The 16462-nt window shown below is 45.0% G+C and overlaps 1 protein-coding gene across 5 annotated transcripts in view; it reads right to left on the bottom strand.

Annotated features, from left to right (window-relative positions):
- Positions 1 to 1038: 1038 nt before the first annotated feature.
- The window catches only part of LOC147209349 (protein phosphatase 3 catalytic subunit alpha), a 54021-nt gene continuing 38597 nt past the window's right edge, over positions 1039 to 16462 (bottom strand). Inside the window, exons 9-15 of one of the 5 annotated variants that reach the window (XM_086105169.1) lie at positions 13166 to 13291; positions 13009 to 13080; positions 11266 to 11350; positions 10153 to 10250; positions 7261 to 7290; positions 5377 to 5418; positions 1039 to 2678 (exon numbers count right to left, since the gene is read on the bottom strand). In XM_086105169.1, the coding sequence (XP_085961295.1) occupies positions 2476 to 2678; positions 5377 to 5418; positions 7261 to 7290; positions 10153 to 10250; positions 11266 to 11350; positions 13009 to 13080; positions 13166 to 13291 (656 nt within the window). In that variant the 3' untranslated portion in view covers positions 1039 to 2475. Of the gene's footprint in view, positions 2679 to 5376; positions 5419 to 7260; positions 9891 to 10152; positions 10251 to 11265; positions 11351 to 13008; positions 13081 to 13165; positions 13292 to 16462 lie in introns of all 5 variants that reach the window. The other 4 variants (XR_015100218.1, XM_086105170.1, XR_015100217.1 and 1 more) reach the window with 4 other exon arrangements.

The following is a 16462-nucleotide window of genomic DNA, read 5'->3' as shown; positions in this document are numbered from 1 at the left end:
ATGAAATAAAATGCACAATCTTGCACACACACGCACACAAACACACGCACACACACACACCACACACACACACACACGCACACGGCCTCGTAACTCAGATTACAACCAGAAACAAACATGAGTAGAAAACAATACAGTATTTGAAATTATGAAGAATTAATATGCAGACATCAGTGCCAATCTGTATGGCTGTTCACTTGCAAATTAGTGCATGAGATAGAAGTTGACTATGACAGTACAAAAAAGTAACAGCAAAGGAAATTGAATTATCTAATAAATTAAGACCAGCAAAAGGTTGCTTTTTACTCAAATTTATTCCTGGTAGATTATGAGTAATTGGCCTGCATATGCGGGAATTATATTTCATGAAACCCTGACTGCAGATTGTATGATCAAAAATGGTTGCCCATGCATGCACATCCACCCTTCACAGAGGTGAGGAGTCACCTCTGTCCATCCCATTGTAACCCCCCCCCCCCCCACACACACACACCCTCTCAAGTATGCGCATAGCTTCATACTTGCAGACACGCACACGTTCATTCTCCACGAGGCCTCTTCCACCCTCGTCCTCCATCCATGTTTCTGTTGCCTCGTCACTCCCCAGGCCTCCTTTCCCCTCCCCCATCCTAAGCCAACGCTACTTTCCTCTTCCCTCCCTTTCGCCTCCCGCTCTCGTTCGTCAAGTCCTCCTCCTCGTCTTCCTCATCCCTCCCTCCGAACACGGACTCACATGTGATGGGTTTGAAGTCCTCCCGGTCGCTCTCTGCGCAACGGGCGTCAAATGACTTTCAACTGACGACAAAAGTCCACTTCACTGGGACTCTCCGTCTGGCTGCGCGCTCGCAAACGTGAGTCGTAAATAAGATCAAATGCCTTTGTTGTCGGAGCGCCCCCTCGTGGAGCGCACGTTAAAACGTCTCTTCCGTGGAAAGGCCCTTGAGCAATTATCGGACATTGAGTTAAAAAAAAAAAGGTGTGTGTGTGTGTGGGCGGGGGTGTAGTCGATGCAAAACAAGTCAAACTGGATTGTTTGAGTTGAAATTCATGCACATTTTTATTGAACAGTTATATAAAATACTAATTTTTCATAGTTGCAAGTGCATGCCTCATCTGCCAACAGTTTCAAAGTTAAATTACAAAAAGCAAGGCTTCATGTTGTGTAGTGAATTACTTGGGCACTTAAGCAGTTTCTTAAAAAAGATCAACATCGTTTTGTTTAAAGTACTGAGCAGTATCAAACCTGTAACTGATATAACAAAGCAGAGTTCCAAATAATAATGGGAATCATTAGGGGGAGAAGGACCAAATGACAATTTCTGTGGCACATTTACAAAACTGAACAAAAGCCATTTTATTTTTTTGGGGTTTTTAAAAATTTGAAACCTGTTATTATGACACCAATGGCTAATCATGCATTTTTGAGCTCCACATTGTAACCACACACCTCACAATAATTGTCAAACATGCTTAATTGGACTGTGTGCACGTACAAGCGCTGCTTAAAAACAGGAGTTGCCGTCGTCTTGGAAAAAAAAAAGAAGGCATAGCGCATCGTGGTGTTCGTTGAAAATATGCAGGTAAATGTTTCCAGTACAAGTTCACTAAAGAGCAATATAGTTCAAATATTTAGATTTCCCAGTTTCTTCTTCAGTTCTTTGACTTTTTATAAAACATGCATAGGCAGACACTTTATTCTTTTTTTTTCTTTTTACACAATATAGGCCGTCTATTCTTACTTTGTTCGTAATACTTAAAAAGAGAAAATGAACACTCACTTCCAGCAAGCCTGAATAAATCTAATCTTCCCTTCCGAAAAGAGAGACAAACAAATGAACATATTAGCAAATGATAAGTAAATGTAAATTCCAGTTATGACACTCAAGAAAATAGGTATTCATTGAGTTGTTTAGCCATAAAACGGAAGAAGAAAAAAAATCAGGTCAAAGCACACACCAAAAGAACCTGAGGTAAGCGTCATATGTACATAACGATAAAACGTTCCAATATTTGGCATTTCCACAACATTCTTTTTAAGACTGCCTAATTCATTCATAGCTATTTTATAAGAGGAGCAAAAAAAAATCAATAAATAATTCTCACTTAGTTTGTACACCCTTACATCTTTAAAAACGGCATCTCATGTTCTGTCCTTTTTTTTTTTAGTGCTGTGTTTTTGTAAACGTACAATAGTTAGTAAGAAGGTAAATGATCAAGGGACTCCCGAGTGGATAAGAAAAGAAAGAAAGCCATTCTTACGCGTCTCTCCGTCACATACTGCGCGCGTACGGGCGCGTCCCGCCGCTGTTAGCAATAACTTAAAAGATTTGACGAACAATTCCAAGGCATATCCAAAGACTAGCAAGTGACATGGTATCCCGTCCCTCCCTCCCCGGTGTGACCCATACATGCCTGCCCCTCCCCGGCCCCGCCCCACCTCCGCGTCCCCTGCCGACCTCTTCCCGCTCGCGCCCTCTACTGGATGCCGCCGCCACCGCTGGTGCTCCCTTTGCCGTCTGTGCCGTTAGTCTCCGAGGACAGCGCCTTGTTGAGGGAGTTGAGACTGGCGTCGGAGGGCAGCGCGTCCCGCCGCGGCGGCATCCTCTCGTTGATGCGGTCCAGGCCCTTGGCCTCCTCGAAGCTGGTGATCTTGTGCTGGGGCGAGAAGCCCTTGATGGCTGCAGGGGAGGGAGAGAGCGAGAGAAAGAGGGGGAAAAAAAGCATAGTCGGCTGTGACTTCCGTAGAGAGAATGCCGAAGAACATCCCAACAGCGTAGTGATATCAGGCCACCGACACAGATTGGACCGTTTGCTATTGACCTTTTCATCGTGTTTGTTCACAATCAACGCCAGGGTACTTACCGGTGGCAAAAAAAAAAAAAGATTGGCTACAAATTCTACACGTCTTGGCCACCTGAGGGCAGTATAACACAGGCGACTCTTCGATAAACACCACTAATACAGTACAGGGTTTCTGCATTTAGCAGAAAATCTAATTTAATGCCGGTTCTCGTTGTTTTTTACGGAACTTAAAACTTATTTAATGACCCTGTCCGACCGAAAATACGTCGAGAAAGAGAGAGACACACACACACGGTGGGCGACTGGTTAGCACGCCTGCCTCACAGTGCATTGGTGCAGGGTTCGATTTCGGCTCTGGCCTTCCTGTGTGGAGTTTGCATATTCTCCCAGTGTCTGCTTGGGTTTTGTCCGGGTACTCCGGTTACCTCCCACATTCCCAAAACATGCATGGCAGTTTGATTGGGAACGCCAAAATGTCTCTAGGTGTGATTGTGAGCGCGGATGGTTGTTCGTCTCTGCAATTGTCTGGCAACCAGTTGAGGGTGTCCCCCGCCTACTGCCCGAAGATAGGCTGAGAGAGCCTGCCGTACGCCCGCGACCCTCGTGAGGATAAAGCGGAGGAGAAAAAAAAATTGATATTTGTTTTGTTTACCAGTGATGCAATTTAGTCTTTGCCACTGGGAGGTACACGTGTCGTTATGGTGAAAAGCTTGCCAAAAACAAAAAACAAAACAAAACATATGGGTGTATCAAGTACCGTGTGACTTCATAGATACACATACCCTTGGAATTTATTTTTTTTTTGCACTTGTTAAAAAAATAATAACTGGGGACCTTGAGAGGGAGCTAGTTATTTCTAAGGTTGGGCATTTGAGCACATTTCTGAGATTAACTATAGAGACATCAATTAGTTGCTTACCCCCCATTCCAAAAAGTACTTAAATGGCATGGGACTACGGTGGCTGACAAGGCCAAATGTGCCAGAAAAGCAAAAACACCTTAAGACAGATAACAAATACAACAGAGAAAGGCAGCAACCACAGAAACAAAGCACAAGCAAAAACTCAACAAAAAGTAAAATGACGAAAGTTAAACTGTCGGGAGAGAACAAAATGCCGCAAATTCACTCCCCACAACAGAAGAACATTTTCCTTGATGAAAAAAACATTTCTGTTAACGATATAACATAGAAACAAGAGTGCTTAAAACAAAAACATAACTGACTCTACATTTGAGGTTTATAAAACTGAGCACAACTAACTATATTTACCGCAAAAATGTCCTTTGTTATTATCTTTGTTCATTTTTTTTTTCATACGTGAGCTTTTGGGATTTATTTTTAATGGATTTATTTTGGTGTTACCGTCAGGCCATACAGAAAAAGAAGGCTGAAGGGTTTTGAGAATTGTAGTTTACTTCATTTGATCACACATTACTTGATGACATTTAAAAAAAAATTGAACTCCACAAATACTCCACATATTAAAATAAATGCTTATTAGAAACCAAAATAAAGCATTAAGAAAAATAATAAAAATGAACAAACCTGCCTTTTGCAAATTAAGTCGGAACAAAATAAAACCTAACTATAATGAAACATCCAAAACTATTAGAACTTTAACATACAAAGTGTTGTTGCATCATCAATAGTCAATTTGATTATGTTATTATGTTTTCATAAGATCAGATATTAACACCAGTGCTATTTTTCAGAATTTTATGTGGGGTTTTTTTTTGGGGGGGGGGGGGGGGGGTTTGGATGCTGGAACATATGGAACAGCTTTCCCATTCATATCAATGGGGAAAGATGATTTTAATGTTTTTTGGGTTTTTTTTTGTGAAGGAACGAGGCACCGCTGCACTGGAAAACAACGTGGTGTGTTTAAAAAAAGGAAAATAACTCTTCCCATTTTGGGCAGTGAATTTGCAGCTCCTTCTGGGGTTTTGTGTCTTTGAAGCGTTTCCCTTCTGCATTTGTTTTATGCGTTTGCGTGTTTTTGGTTTTGCATCATTTCTGTGTTTGCAGCGTTTGACCTTGGTAGAACCTCAAAATGATCTGAACTCCTGTTTTCATGCCAGTGTGGTAAAACTGCCAGGGGGTCTCATGTCATACTTGGACATAAGACTGAATGGGAATTGACCAGTTTGCCCATTCCAAGTTGTTTGAACAGGGACTTGAAAAAAAAAAATAATCTCATTGAAATTGTAAAACAGGAGAGACGAGAGGATTTGGAAATCCCTTTGGAGCGCCACGAGGGGCCCGTCTGGCGTCAGCGTGAACGGGGCCGCCTTTTGTGAGCATTTTTGAGGTGACGCGTGGAAGATTTTGGCACGCTGCTCATTTGCCAAAAGGCGGCCGGGTACCCCGAAGAGTCCAGACGGAGCCCGACACGTCAAAGGCTGGAAAAAGAATGACGAAAGGGAAGGAGAGGGGAATCATCAGAGACGAAGATGAAGGAAAAGGAAAGAAACGCGTCGTGGCGCCCACTGAGACATTCACGTCCACAAACTGGAACCACGTCGAGACTTGAGCTGACGGACAAAAGACACTACAGAGGATGTCGGGGTGCTAACCGCTTGGCTCGTCTGCTTGGAGAATGCAGCGATTCAGGGCGTCTGGGGAGGAACAATGACGAGAAATTTTTGAGGGGGGGGGGCAGATTAGTACACAAATTTAAAAAAAAAGTCTTCATATTTTGTGACGTATCATCAAGGGTGGGTGTCCTCCACGTGTCTAACTGCGGAAAGCCGGTTGAGCATGAGTTGACGTCTGCACCCTACGAGTGACGCAGCGGACTAGTGCAATATTATGTCACTAGCGGTACGAGGAAGACAGAGCCGTCAACCAGTGCACAGTTTTGTCGCGCTAGTCACATGAATTTGTCACGCTAGTCTGCCAAAGGTGTCCTCCAAATGTATTGGCAAAATCAAGCTACGATGCGTCAACCCCGCTGAAAAAACTGTGCACAAGTTGACATCCCCAAGTACGACGAGTGAAGCACGAGAGCAGGAGTGCCCAAATCCGATTCTCGTGAGCCCCAAACCAGCATGTTTGACATCTTTCCCCTCCTCCAACACATAAACATGTCAAAAAGGCTAGTTTGGGGATCACGAGGACCCGATTTAGACACCCCTGAGCTAAAAGTTAACAAGTCGAATTCCAGAATGTCAACCGATTAAGGACGCAGGATTTTGGCATACTTTCGATTTTTACACAATACAACATAAGACAAAGATCATGACATTTATACGTGAGAAAAAAAAATCATTTTGGCAGAATTTTCTCTCTGTCATAAAGTTAAATAGTATTGTGAATCATTAAAAACATTGGCGTGTAATTCCTGCTTATTTTATTGATTACAGATTTCAAAAATAATTGGCCAATGAATCGGTTATCGGAATCATATTCTGCCAAACAGCAGAATAAGCCGAAATTAATTTTTTAAAAATCCATATCCATCCTTAGTCACTTCTCCACTTCAGGCTCTGACACCCGTTACGGAAAGTTGACTAATAATAAGCCCGAAAGTGAGAACATCTCCATGGGAGGCAAAACTACCGATGGGCATTTTGGGGCGACGTATGAATGCTCAAACGGCTTTGGCTATACGTGTGGACGTGGGCATGTAGGCTAGTGGTGTTGCTGCATAGCACAGGTCAGCCGCCGGTTATGAGCACACGACACAGCGGGGCCAGAGAGGAACTACGGAGAAGAGGAACCTGAGAAGGGCTCCACTGTGCCAGCCACCAAGTCGGCGCCTAAATAGCAGCTGGACAAACTACTATTTAGCACGCACTTGATGTTGTTCTTGCCCGAGTCGCCAAGCAAGGGGGCAAGTTGAAAAGTCGGTTTGAGCGTTTCGCTTCAGCGCCTGGCCTCGCGTGACCTTCGGCCGGATATCGAGGAAAGAGACTCAACGCTCAAACAGCTTTTCCTGAGCGGGGGGGGCAGTCGGATCGTTATAGCAATAGCAAGGCACAACTGCTTGGGTGGTTTCAAAGGGGAAATTCCATAGACTGGTGGAAGCATCGTATCGGGGTGCTGTTTGTTGTTTTGTTTGGCGGGGATGTCCCAACGTCCACTGACAGCCACATCAAAGACAAAGTAGCGGGAGGCCACTTCACTTGGTGTTTAGGAAACACGCTGAAAGAAATTGAATTGTAATTTGAAGGGCAAATCAATTATTCAATTATGCGTCAGGCCAGTGGCCTCCCCAGTGGCACTTGGGACACCCACGGTTTGGCGCCGATCAAACGAATTTCACAGAAAGGCGGTTCCCCTTTCAAACCCGCGTGGCCACGGAGCTTCCGACGTCCGCACGACTCTCGCACAGCGACCACGACGGCACACGTGGTTCGAGCCCAGACGCCCCACACACGCTACTCAAGCACCAGCGAGATGGATGGAAAATCCTGCACAGCGCCCTGCGCAGTGCAACACAAGAGCTCATTATTTACCTTCATCAGCCTCAATAGCTTCAATAGTAGCTGAAGAGAAGAAGAGGGGGGTTGCAAAACCAACGAGAGAGGTGAGCAAAGAGGAGGTCATTTTATCAGGGAGAACAGCCAATACCGACAACACGCATTAATTTCTCGTCACGTGAGAAAAGAGAAGCGAGAGAAAGAGAGAAAGAGAGAGAGAAAGAGGGGGGGGGGGATATGGAGAGCCATAGAGGCCAAAAATAACATTCAACTCTCAATCACCCAAAAACCTCTTACACTCACTGAAATTGTCTCACACGTATCAACCAGTTGCCACACTCACCAAGAAAAATTCATCCACTAAAAAAAAGCTCGTGCGCTGCAGCCCCACCCCTCCAAAAAACACACGCTTTAAAAAAAAAGACACATGGAATCGCTCACCCCCAAAAACTTTACAATCACCAAAAACTCAGTCATCAAAAGCATCTCAACTTTCTGCAAAAAACTCACTCGCACTTAAAAGAAAAAATCTCGCATTCACCAAAAACCTCTCACACACCCAAAACATTCTCCACATGCACGCATCAAAACCATTCTTGGTTACCCAAAAACAAATACCCTCACTTTTGCCACAAAACCTTTACAATCGCCTCCCAAAAAAATCTCACACTCACTACAAAAAAATGTTCACACTCACCCGAAAACTTCTCATACACACCAAAAAGCATTGTCTACACACACCCCAAAAATCTTATCACTCACAAAAAAACTGAAAAAAAACTCCCTCACCAAAAATCCTGTCACACAAAGCGAAAGATGGAGATATCAAAAATCCATTCATTCTCATACACAAACAAACACTCGCACCAATTAACATCTGCTATTGAAAAAAAAATCTCCCAAAATCTTGTACACACCCCAAAAAGTCCTCTTAATCACACACACGTTTTTTTAAGGGTTTTTTTTTTTGTTTTTGTGCATGAGGTAAATGTTATTTTTGGCCCATATGCCACCCGACGGTAGGATGCGCCGTAGCTTTCGGAGGACTTCTGTAAAAGGGGAAGGGTGACATGTTAGGGCTGGCATGGTCCTGCCAAGTGTCCTCTCATGAGCACAGATGAACATGAGGAGTGGATGTATTCACACGTGAAGCAGCAGAGCGCAAAAGTGGGCAGGCCCGGCGCCGCATCTTTTGATGAGGCCACATCAAAAAAGCGTGGGCCTCCGCCGCGCGTCCATCACTTACCGTCGCTCTCGGCACAAAACCAGCAAGTCGACAACACTGAGCGCAACAATGAGCACCAGGAACTACAGACTGAAGAACAACGATGAGGATGGTGGCGACGTCAACGATGAGCAACACGCCGGCGTCCGGTCATGAGATCGTACCGATGTGCGACAGGAATCCGGGAACCTGACTCTGGCTCAAATGGATTTTGACACCCCAGTGGGTGTATTGGAGTTGGAAGGCCCAGTTCTTCTTTACTGGGGCTTCTCAAACTTTACCATGAAATACAGCATAACCATTTGAATTCTTTAAAAATGTTCAGTTTGTCTGATTCCGTGTCCCAACTATACTTTTTCTTCTTGAAAAAACAAACAAACAACAAAATAATAATATTTTCACACTCTAAGGCGCACCTAAAAGCATTCAATTTTCTCAAAAGCAGACAATACGCCTTATAATCCGATGCGCCTTATAATATGGATCAATATTCTGATTTCTTGGACGTAGTATTTTAAATGTTCTGTTCGGTTGTGAAAGAGTTCTATAAATAATGCTGTATTGTATTTTATTCTTTTTTGTACCTCCATCTAGTGGATGCATAACGCAACTGCAGCCACTATTGTGGCTTCTATTCTATGCGCCTTACGATGAAAATATACTTTCCAATTAAGAGGTGTAACATGACAGGAATATAGATTTTTTTTTTAATTCACTCGGTCAAATATGACTTTCTGCCCTTGCTTTCATTGTAATTTTTCCAATATCATAGTGGTGCATCGAGGAAAAATAGGCAATTTTACGAGAGCTGATCGCGACAAACATCTTTATGCTTGTAAAGATTTTTAATTTGTTGGAAAAAAAAAATAAAGCTTTAATTCTCATCACTTGGGGGGGGGTGTGGGGGGGTTTAAAAATGTGTCATTGTAACATTACACAACTTTCCAGGTACACATGGTTCTGTTTGATTGCTGTTTGGAGAAAAAAGAATCCTATGAAACCAAACCCGGTTTGAGAAGCCCCGTTTTAGGCAAAAGTTGGAGCACATTTTATCATAATTGCTTTTCTTTTTTTTGTTTTTAATGCGACCTTTTTTGCGTATGTATTCACTTTTCGGTCAAGGAGATCCTGCGAGAGCAGAGTCAAGCGAGCCGGATTCCTGCTTGGATTTGTGGATAAAAAGGCAGTCGCCTCCCCTTTCATTCACAAGTGCTTGTCCATTCCCAACCATCCACTCACAACCGACATCCAAACTAGTAGTTGCCATTCTTTTTTTTTTCTCAAATAAGAACATGACTTTTTCTCATTGGTGGAGCTGTTTGGAATTCAACATGACAGGGTGAGCGGGGACATCGAAATCGGTGTCACAAAATGAGGAGGGTTGGGAGGCGGGGCGGGGGAGTAAGCGGAATACTTGCACAACCAAATATACCTGCAGTTTCTAGGGAGAGAGAGAAAAAAAAGAAAGAAAGAAGAGATCGATGACATTTGAAAGCCAACCAGTAGAACAGACAAGGAGAACTGACACTGTTTGCTCCTTTGCGACTTTCGCATCTTAGCAAATGACATCTCCATCGACATGGTTCGGGGGAGGTGTTAATCTGGCTCCTTCTGCAGGGTGCCACCCGCCCGGGGGGTGGGGCGTGCGACCTGTTAGCGTGCATCCCGGGGGGTGCCTTCCGGTGGCGCGCATGCAGGCTTACCGTTCTGTAGCTTCTCCTTGCCGCCAGACAACACGCCGCTGGGGAGCATGCCCGTCGGGGTGAGTCCCTTCAGCGTCAACACGCTCTCACTCTCCTCTCTGGTTTACAAAGACATGTGGCACTTTCACTAAAACGGTTACAGCGTTCTCCGAATGAACAAAAACACCTCGATTGTGTTGGTATACGGTATGCGGACACGCGAGCGAGCATCAAAACTGTCCCGACAAGGTCTTAAAGCTCGTCGATTAATTGCACCTGCACCGACAGAATTATGGCTCAGGATGGGAATCGAAAACCAGTTCAGTAATTTGATTTCTAGGAACCGTTTGTCAGTGTGCACATTGATTTCATTTATCGAGTTGTCTTCAAGAAGAGAAGGAAAAAAAAAAAAAAAGGAGTCAAGGGTTTTACTAATCAGGGCTGAGTTGCTGGTGAGGCTGCTTAAAGCTCATCGAATCAAGAGCTTGGCAGATGAATTTTTTTTGTGGTTGAAAAATAAGACAAAAGCGCAAAGTTATATTTCTGCATAATATTGGAGTAATGCACTTGCTTTATACTGTATAGTCAGGCTGAACAAGTATGAAATATGATGAAATTACGATTTTTCGTCCCCCCGCCCTCAATATTTTCAAGAGGTCCTCTTTCTTGTCTATTTTTTTCTCTCTCATTTATTATTATTTTTAATGTATTACAATTAACAATATTGGATTGATTTGTTTTTCTCCTGTAAAATATGCTAAAATGAAAGCACACGAACCTCCATTTTTTTGTGAACAAAATGCGGATCTACTTCAATTACAGACATCCACTTACGAAACACTTTGACCAGCAGTCTTTTAAGCCTTCGCTATAACGACACGAACATTTTTTCCAAAGCAATGCGCTGTCAACATAAATCAGTCGACATCAAAAACGCAAGCAAATTTGTGGCTTTATAACTTCAAATTTTCAGCAAAGAAGGACATGGAAGCATGTGGACTGCACTTCTGAAGCACGAAGCTTACCTAGACACGACATGCATAAATCAATAAAATATATATGGATTAAAAAAAAAAAAGGTGTCCTGAGCGACCGAAATGAAGCACTCTCTGTCACAAGAAGGGGTGTTGTTACCTGAGAACAGAGAATACCCGGGCCATCTTCCCAATGGCGCGGATCTTGTTGCGGATGACTTCCTTGCGTGCAGAAGCCGTGGCACCTGCGGGGGCCACACGCCACAAACCATCAGCCGCTGCGCGGGCACGCACGCACGCTTCCAAGTGGCGGAATGACGTAACGGGTTTTCAACTTGAGCCAAACATCACAGCAACGGTGAATACATGCCACCGGTGTTACATCATCAATCACAATCCCCGACACGCTTGGAAGGGATCTTGGAAACATCGGAGTTATATGTGCCGTGGTACCTCGACTCACAAGTACCCCAACCTGCCAACTTGCCTCTGTAGCCGTATTTCAACAGTGGAACGAGAGCCAAGATGAAAGAAAGGAAAACGTGTGCATAATTTGCCTGGTTCGCTGACTGGTTTCTCTGCGACAGAGACTCCGCACGCTTCGCTTTCCCAGCCAAAGGCACGGTACAAAATGCGAAGGAACTGCTGTAGGCCACAGACGCACACATTTAGACGAAGCTGCTCCAGCTCCTTGTGTCACCAGGCTACACCCCTTAAAGGCTGCGCGTAAAGTACACTCACAGTTTAATTCTTGACATTTTCTTTTTCTTGTGCTTTGGGATGCAACACAGAGCTATTTTCTTTTTGGAAAACAATCCTGGTCTAGGCGCCCCGCTGGGCCAGTGTCGACCTCACAGTGCAGAGGTCGTGGGTTCGATCCCGGCTCCGGCCTTCCTGTGTGAGGTTTGCATGTTCTCCCCAGGCCGGCGTGGGTTTTCTCCGGGTTCTCCGGTTTCCTCCCACATTCCAAAAACTTGCATGGCAGGTTCATGGAAAACTCTAAATTGTCCCTCGGAGAGATTGTGAGCGCGGATTTGTTGTTCGTCTGTGTGTGCCCTGCGATTGGCCGGCAACCGGTTCAGGGTGTCCCCCGCATACTGCCCAAAGACGGCTGGGATAGGCTCCAGCACCCGCGCGACCCTTGTGAGGATTAACCGGATCGGAAAATGGATGAATGGATGAATCGTGGTGGCTGTGATGGAGTAATGGCATTTCAATTCATTTCAATTAGGGGAGATTGATGCATCAACTCTGTAAGTCAGGGTAACACGACGCAGGTAGTCCTAACTTGAACATTTCATGTTTTTTCCCGGCGCCAAGGCACAATGACGAGCCTCAGTCACAGGTTAGTTTTCCAGTGAAAAGCAAGAGGGCAAGCACCCGACAAACCTGCTGCACACACCGGCACGGCTCGTGTTTGTACCTTTTTTGGGGGGATATATAAGCTGTCCTTCTCATGAAACACCCCCAGGAGAAGAGACAAGAGAAAGGGGATAGAGAGGTCAGTGGATGGCTGCGGCATGAGAGAGGCGGTGGGTGGTGAAGAGCGAGAAGGAAGAGGAAGGGGGGTGGGAGAGGAAGCAAAGAGAGCACGACAGGCATCAAGAAAAAGCGATGCCTTGAACACATAAAACTCTGGAAAACAGAGAAGAGAAATTAGATGAAGTCAACAAAACGAGGACATCTCAGCATGAGTGAGAGAGGAAATGACGATGTGAAGAAAAAAAATATACTGTGGAAAATGAGCGCATGAGTGACAGAAGCTTTGAGGGGGAGAGCGATAGAAGAAGAAGATATGTGAAGGGGAAAAGAAGATTTATAAGATAGATTTTATCCATATGGGACCCACCTGCGGGGGAGGGGGGGGGCGTGACAACACATTCGAACCCGCGGATTCGCTCACCGTCCAGTTCGTCTTCGGTCGTCAGCTCGTCGTTGGAGCAGATGCTCAAGACGTTCACCAGCATCTCAGTCACTGCACACAGAAAACAGAAAGTTCTTCAAATCTCATCGAGCTGTTTGAAAAGAACCATCGGGCGAATACGAAAAGCTGTGCCGACCCTTCTCGCCGACGAAGGGCAGCGACCAGGTGAAGACGTCCATGAAGTTGGGCAGCCAGTAGGGGTGAGGCGAGCAGTTGAACTGTCGGATGTTCATCACGTTGTTCTCGTACTTCAGCACGGCCGCTGCGCAAAACAAAAACGATGAGGCCGGCTGCCTTTTTCAACGTCACATCAGCAACCGGTTTGAAGAGTTCAAATGAGCTTGGAAACAAACCGATTAGCTTTCCAAAACCGTTGTATAATGCCAACCCACGGCAGGAGCCGCGCAGCATTATGTATGTCACCTCAAGATTGAAAGTCTGGGGGTGGGGGCGGCGGTCATTTTGGTCCTAAATAGCTCCAATGATAATCCGGTTTCCAGTCTGTTGCATCAGTCATGAATAAGGGAGCAGAGCGGGTTCTAATGGGCCGATGAGGGATGCCAAATGCTGACAGACGGGCAGTCCAGATCGGGTGACACCACTGCTGGCTCAACGCAGGGGACTTTCCCGTCCCCCACAGCCAACCCTCTCCGCGGTGGGAATAGCAAGTCATCAGAGCCGGCGTCTCAGGAGGCCATCGCCTCAACTCGCTAGCGACACAAAACGGGAGCGAAACGCATCCTGCTAACTTGAGCTTTGCTTCGTTCCAAGTCGTCCCTTGCCAAACACGGAGAACAGTAAATTGCGGTTCATCCTTTGCACTCCCAATGAAGCATTCTGGGACTTCACAATTTGCATTCCCTTCTGGGGGGGGGGGGGGGGGGGGTGACATCACGGGCGTGCCGTGTCACGTTTAGACCACGTGAAAAACAAAAAGCAGAGATTCAAATTTTCAAACAGGAAATGCAATCACTATTTTGAGCTTGTGTCAGCTAAAGAAAATAGGATGGTGCGTTGTGCATTCTGTGCTGGTGACAAAGCGTTATCTAGCTTCAAAAACATGACCGCGACGTCCAAAAAATAAATCAAAAACAAACAAACCAAAAAAATAATAGATCACAGCATAATTCAAGCTTAAAGAAAAACACCTGCAAAGCTGTGTGACTACATGAGGTCCCCAAATGTAATGATTATATTTATGAAAAATATAGACTATAAATGTTAAGTTTGCTTTGACAATGTGAACAATTGAATGCCAGGCCCAAACAGCCTGGCTAAGAAAATATTTATGTTGCGTGAAGTCTAGATTTTTTTTGTAAACACAAGTAGCCATTTATGTTCAGTGAAATCCAGAAAGACTATTCCCCCCCAAAAAATTATGATAAGTCAAAAACTGTCGCCTGTCGAATTAAAAAATAATCTTCATTCTTCAACGTCACTGTTAAAAATAAAACTTCCAATTAAGAATTGGCAAAACCAGCTGTCAATTTTATGTTAAGCGGGTCTGTCGGGATCGGTTCAATATAACGAAAAAAAGCAACCTGGAATCGAACTTAAGTACTTTTAGAATCAAGTAATAGTAACTGAATAATGTTATTTTTACAGTTAAATACTCAGTATAATAAGCTCATTTTTCAAAGTAAATGTGGCAACACTCTGTTTAAAGCATTTGAGAGGAGTTAAGGGCTTAAAAAATAATAATAATGGGGATGGACCCCATGATGATGCATGATGAGGATGTCAAATCCAGACAGAGGCGTGCTCGCTCTGTTTCCCGCATTACACGTGACGCCGCGTGGGGACGCACGCATGTCAGCGATGGCGCGGGCGGGTAGTTGTTGCGTAAACGTTACATCGTGCATTAATATCACCAAGGCGGCAGTTGATTGAATGCAGCCACGGACGCTGGTGAGGAAGCGGACATTAAGGTCAGCGCTCCCTCAAGGCAGATTCCCTTTAAAGGAACAGTAACACCTCGTCCCGCCCCCCCGCCTACCCCAACAACCTGCGCTCAACAAAACAAACATGGCCCGCTGTTTATTTTGGATGTTGTAAAAACAAATGTCACTTCTCGGTTGGAGGGCCAGTGTTGCTCAACTAAACTGCACATATCCACCACTAGGTGTCTCTGCTGAGCCGACGCTGAGAACAAGAACGCGATGGGGGTCAGTGGGGGTAGCTGATGCCAAGGCCGCTGCCACGGCAACACTGAGAGTCTACGCCTGCTCATGAATTATTTATTTGGGAGTGTCTCCAGCCTGTTTCCCCGGTAACGGCCGCCGTCAATACCGCTGCTGTGAGAGCCGCGGAGATTCCCGACATCCTGGCCTGACTTGATGCGCGGCGTCGCATGTGTCCCAGAGGCCTCTTGGATCAGGTCGCGCAGCTTCAGTTTCGCCGTGATAACTTTAAGGGAGTGGCTCTTCAACCCGTGGATCCGGACCGATCAAGTTAACTGGGAACTCCGAGAGATTAAGAATCATGTGAAATGAGAACGGCCACCTCATGATTCCATGAAGGGACATTTCTCTCTCCACTTCCGTTCGCAATGAACGTTCGGCGAGCCCCCTCGCTGCCCATCTTTAAAACACGTCTTCAAACTTATTTTTATTCTTTGGCTTGTGACTCAGCATTAGACTTGATTTTTTTAATTTGACTGTTTTTGTGCTTTCTACTGTCTTTAGTATTAACTTATTGTATCAATTATTTCTGCACCATGGACAGCACTTTGTATTACAGAGACGGTTGTTTTCAAGTGCTCAAGAAATACACTTGAGTTGAGAGAAATTCTTTCGCATGTACGTTGGTGCCCAATCAATTTTTTTTTTAAACCAATGTAGCTGCTGAAACATAAATTGTACTACACTGGATGGCATGGTGAAACATCCTACGAGCAGGATAAATAAATATCAACGGAGTCCTGAGAAAGACTCCATCTAGTCAGCGTCCCCTGCGCAACGTTGTTTTTTCATGACCGTGTGATGCGGCGTAAAATGGAGAAACGTGGCTGCCGGAAACAGGAGGGAAACCTGCTAATGGCCAAAGTGAGAACAGATGGGCAGGCATCTGTAGCAGGGAATTCTCCTCTGTCGGGGGACAGGAGGGGGCTGCCTGGAGTGAATCCCCCCCCCCCCCTTTGAGCGTACCTGCCGCCAAGCCAAATGACAACACGCCAGGAAGGGCTCACTTTGACCTAACTTCAGCTCCATCAATCCCATCTGGCCTCCGAAAACAAGAGCGGAAGAAGACATTTGTTCGCTTATGTAAGGTCTGATATATCGAGTCCAAAGTCTGCAATAGCGATCCGAGGGGCCATGTTTTTTTTTTCTTCATCTTTTATTTTTATTATGATTGCGATTGGCGCCGGAAACCTTTGTGATATTTTGCTTTTGTTACAGCCAAGCAGCAAAACCATTAAGGGTTGTTGGCTTTC

Source organism: Hippocampus guttulatus, chromosome 2 (genome assembly GCF_054856545.1).
Source record: "Hippocampus guttulatus isolate MCC_2025c chromosome 2, RoL_Hgut_1.0, whole genome shotgun sequence".
Classification (NCBI taxonomy): Eukaryota; Metazoa; Chordata; class Actinopteri; order Syngnathiformes; family Syngnathidae; genus Hippocampus; species Hippocampus guttulatus.
This window is presented reverse-complemented; position numbering and strand designations above follow the sequence as displayed.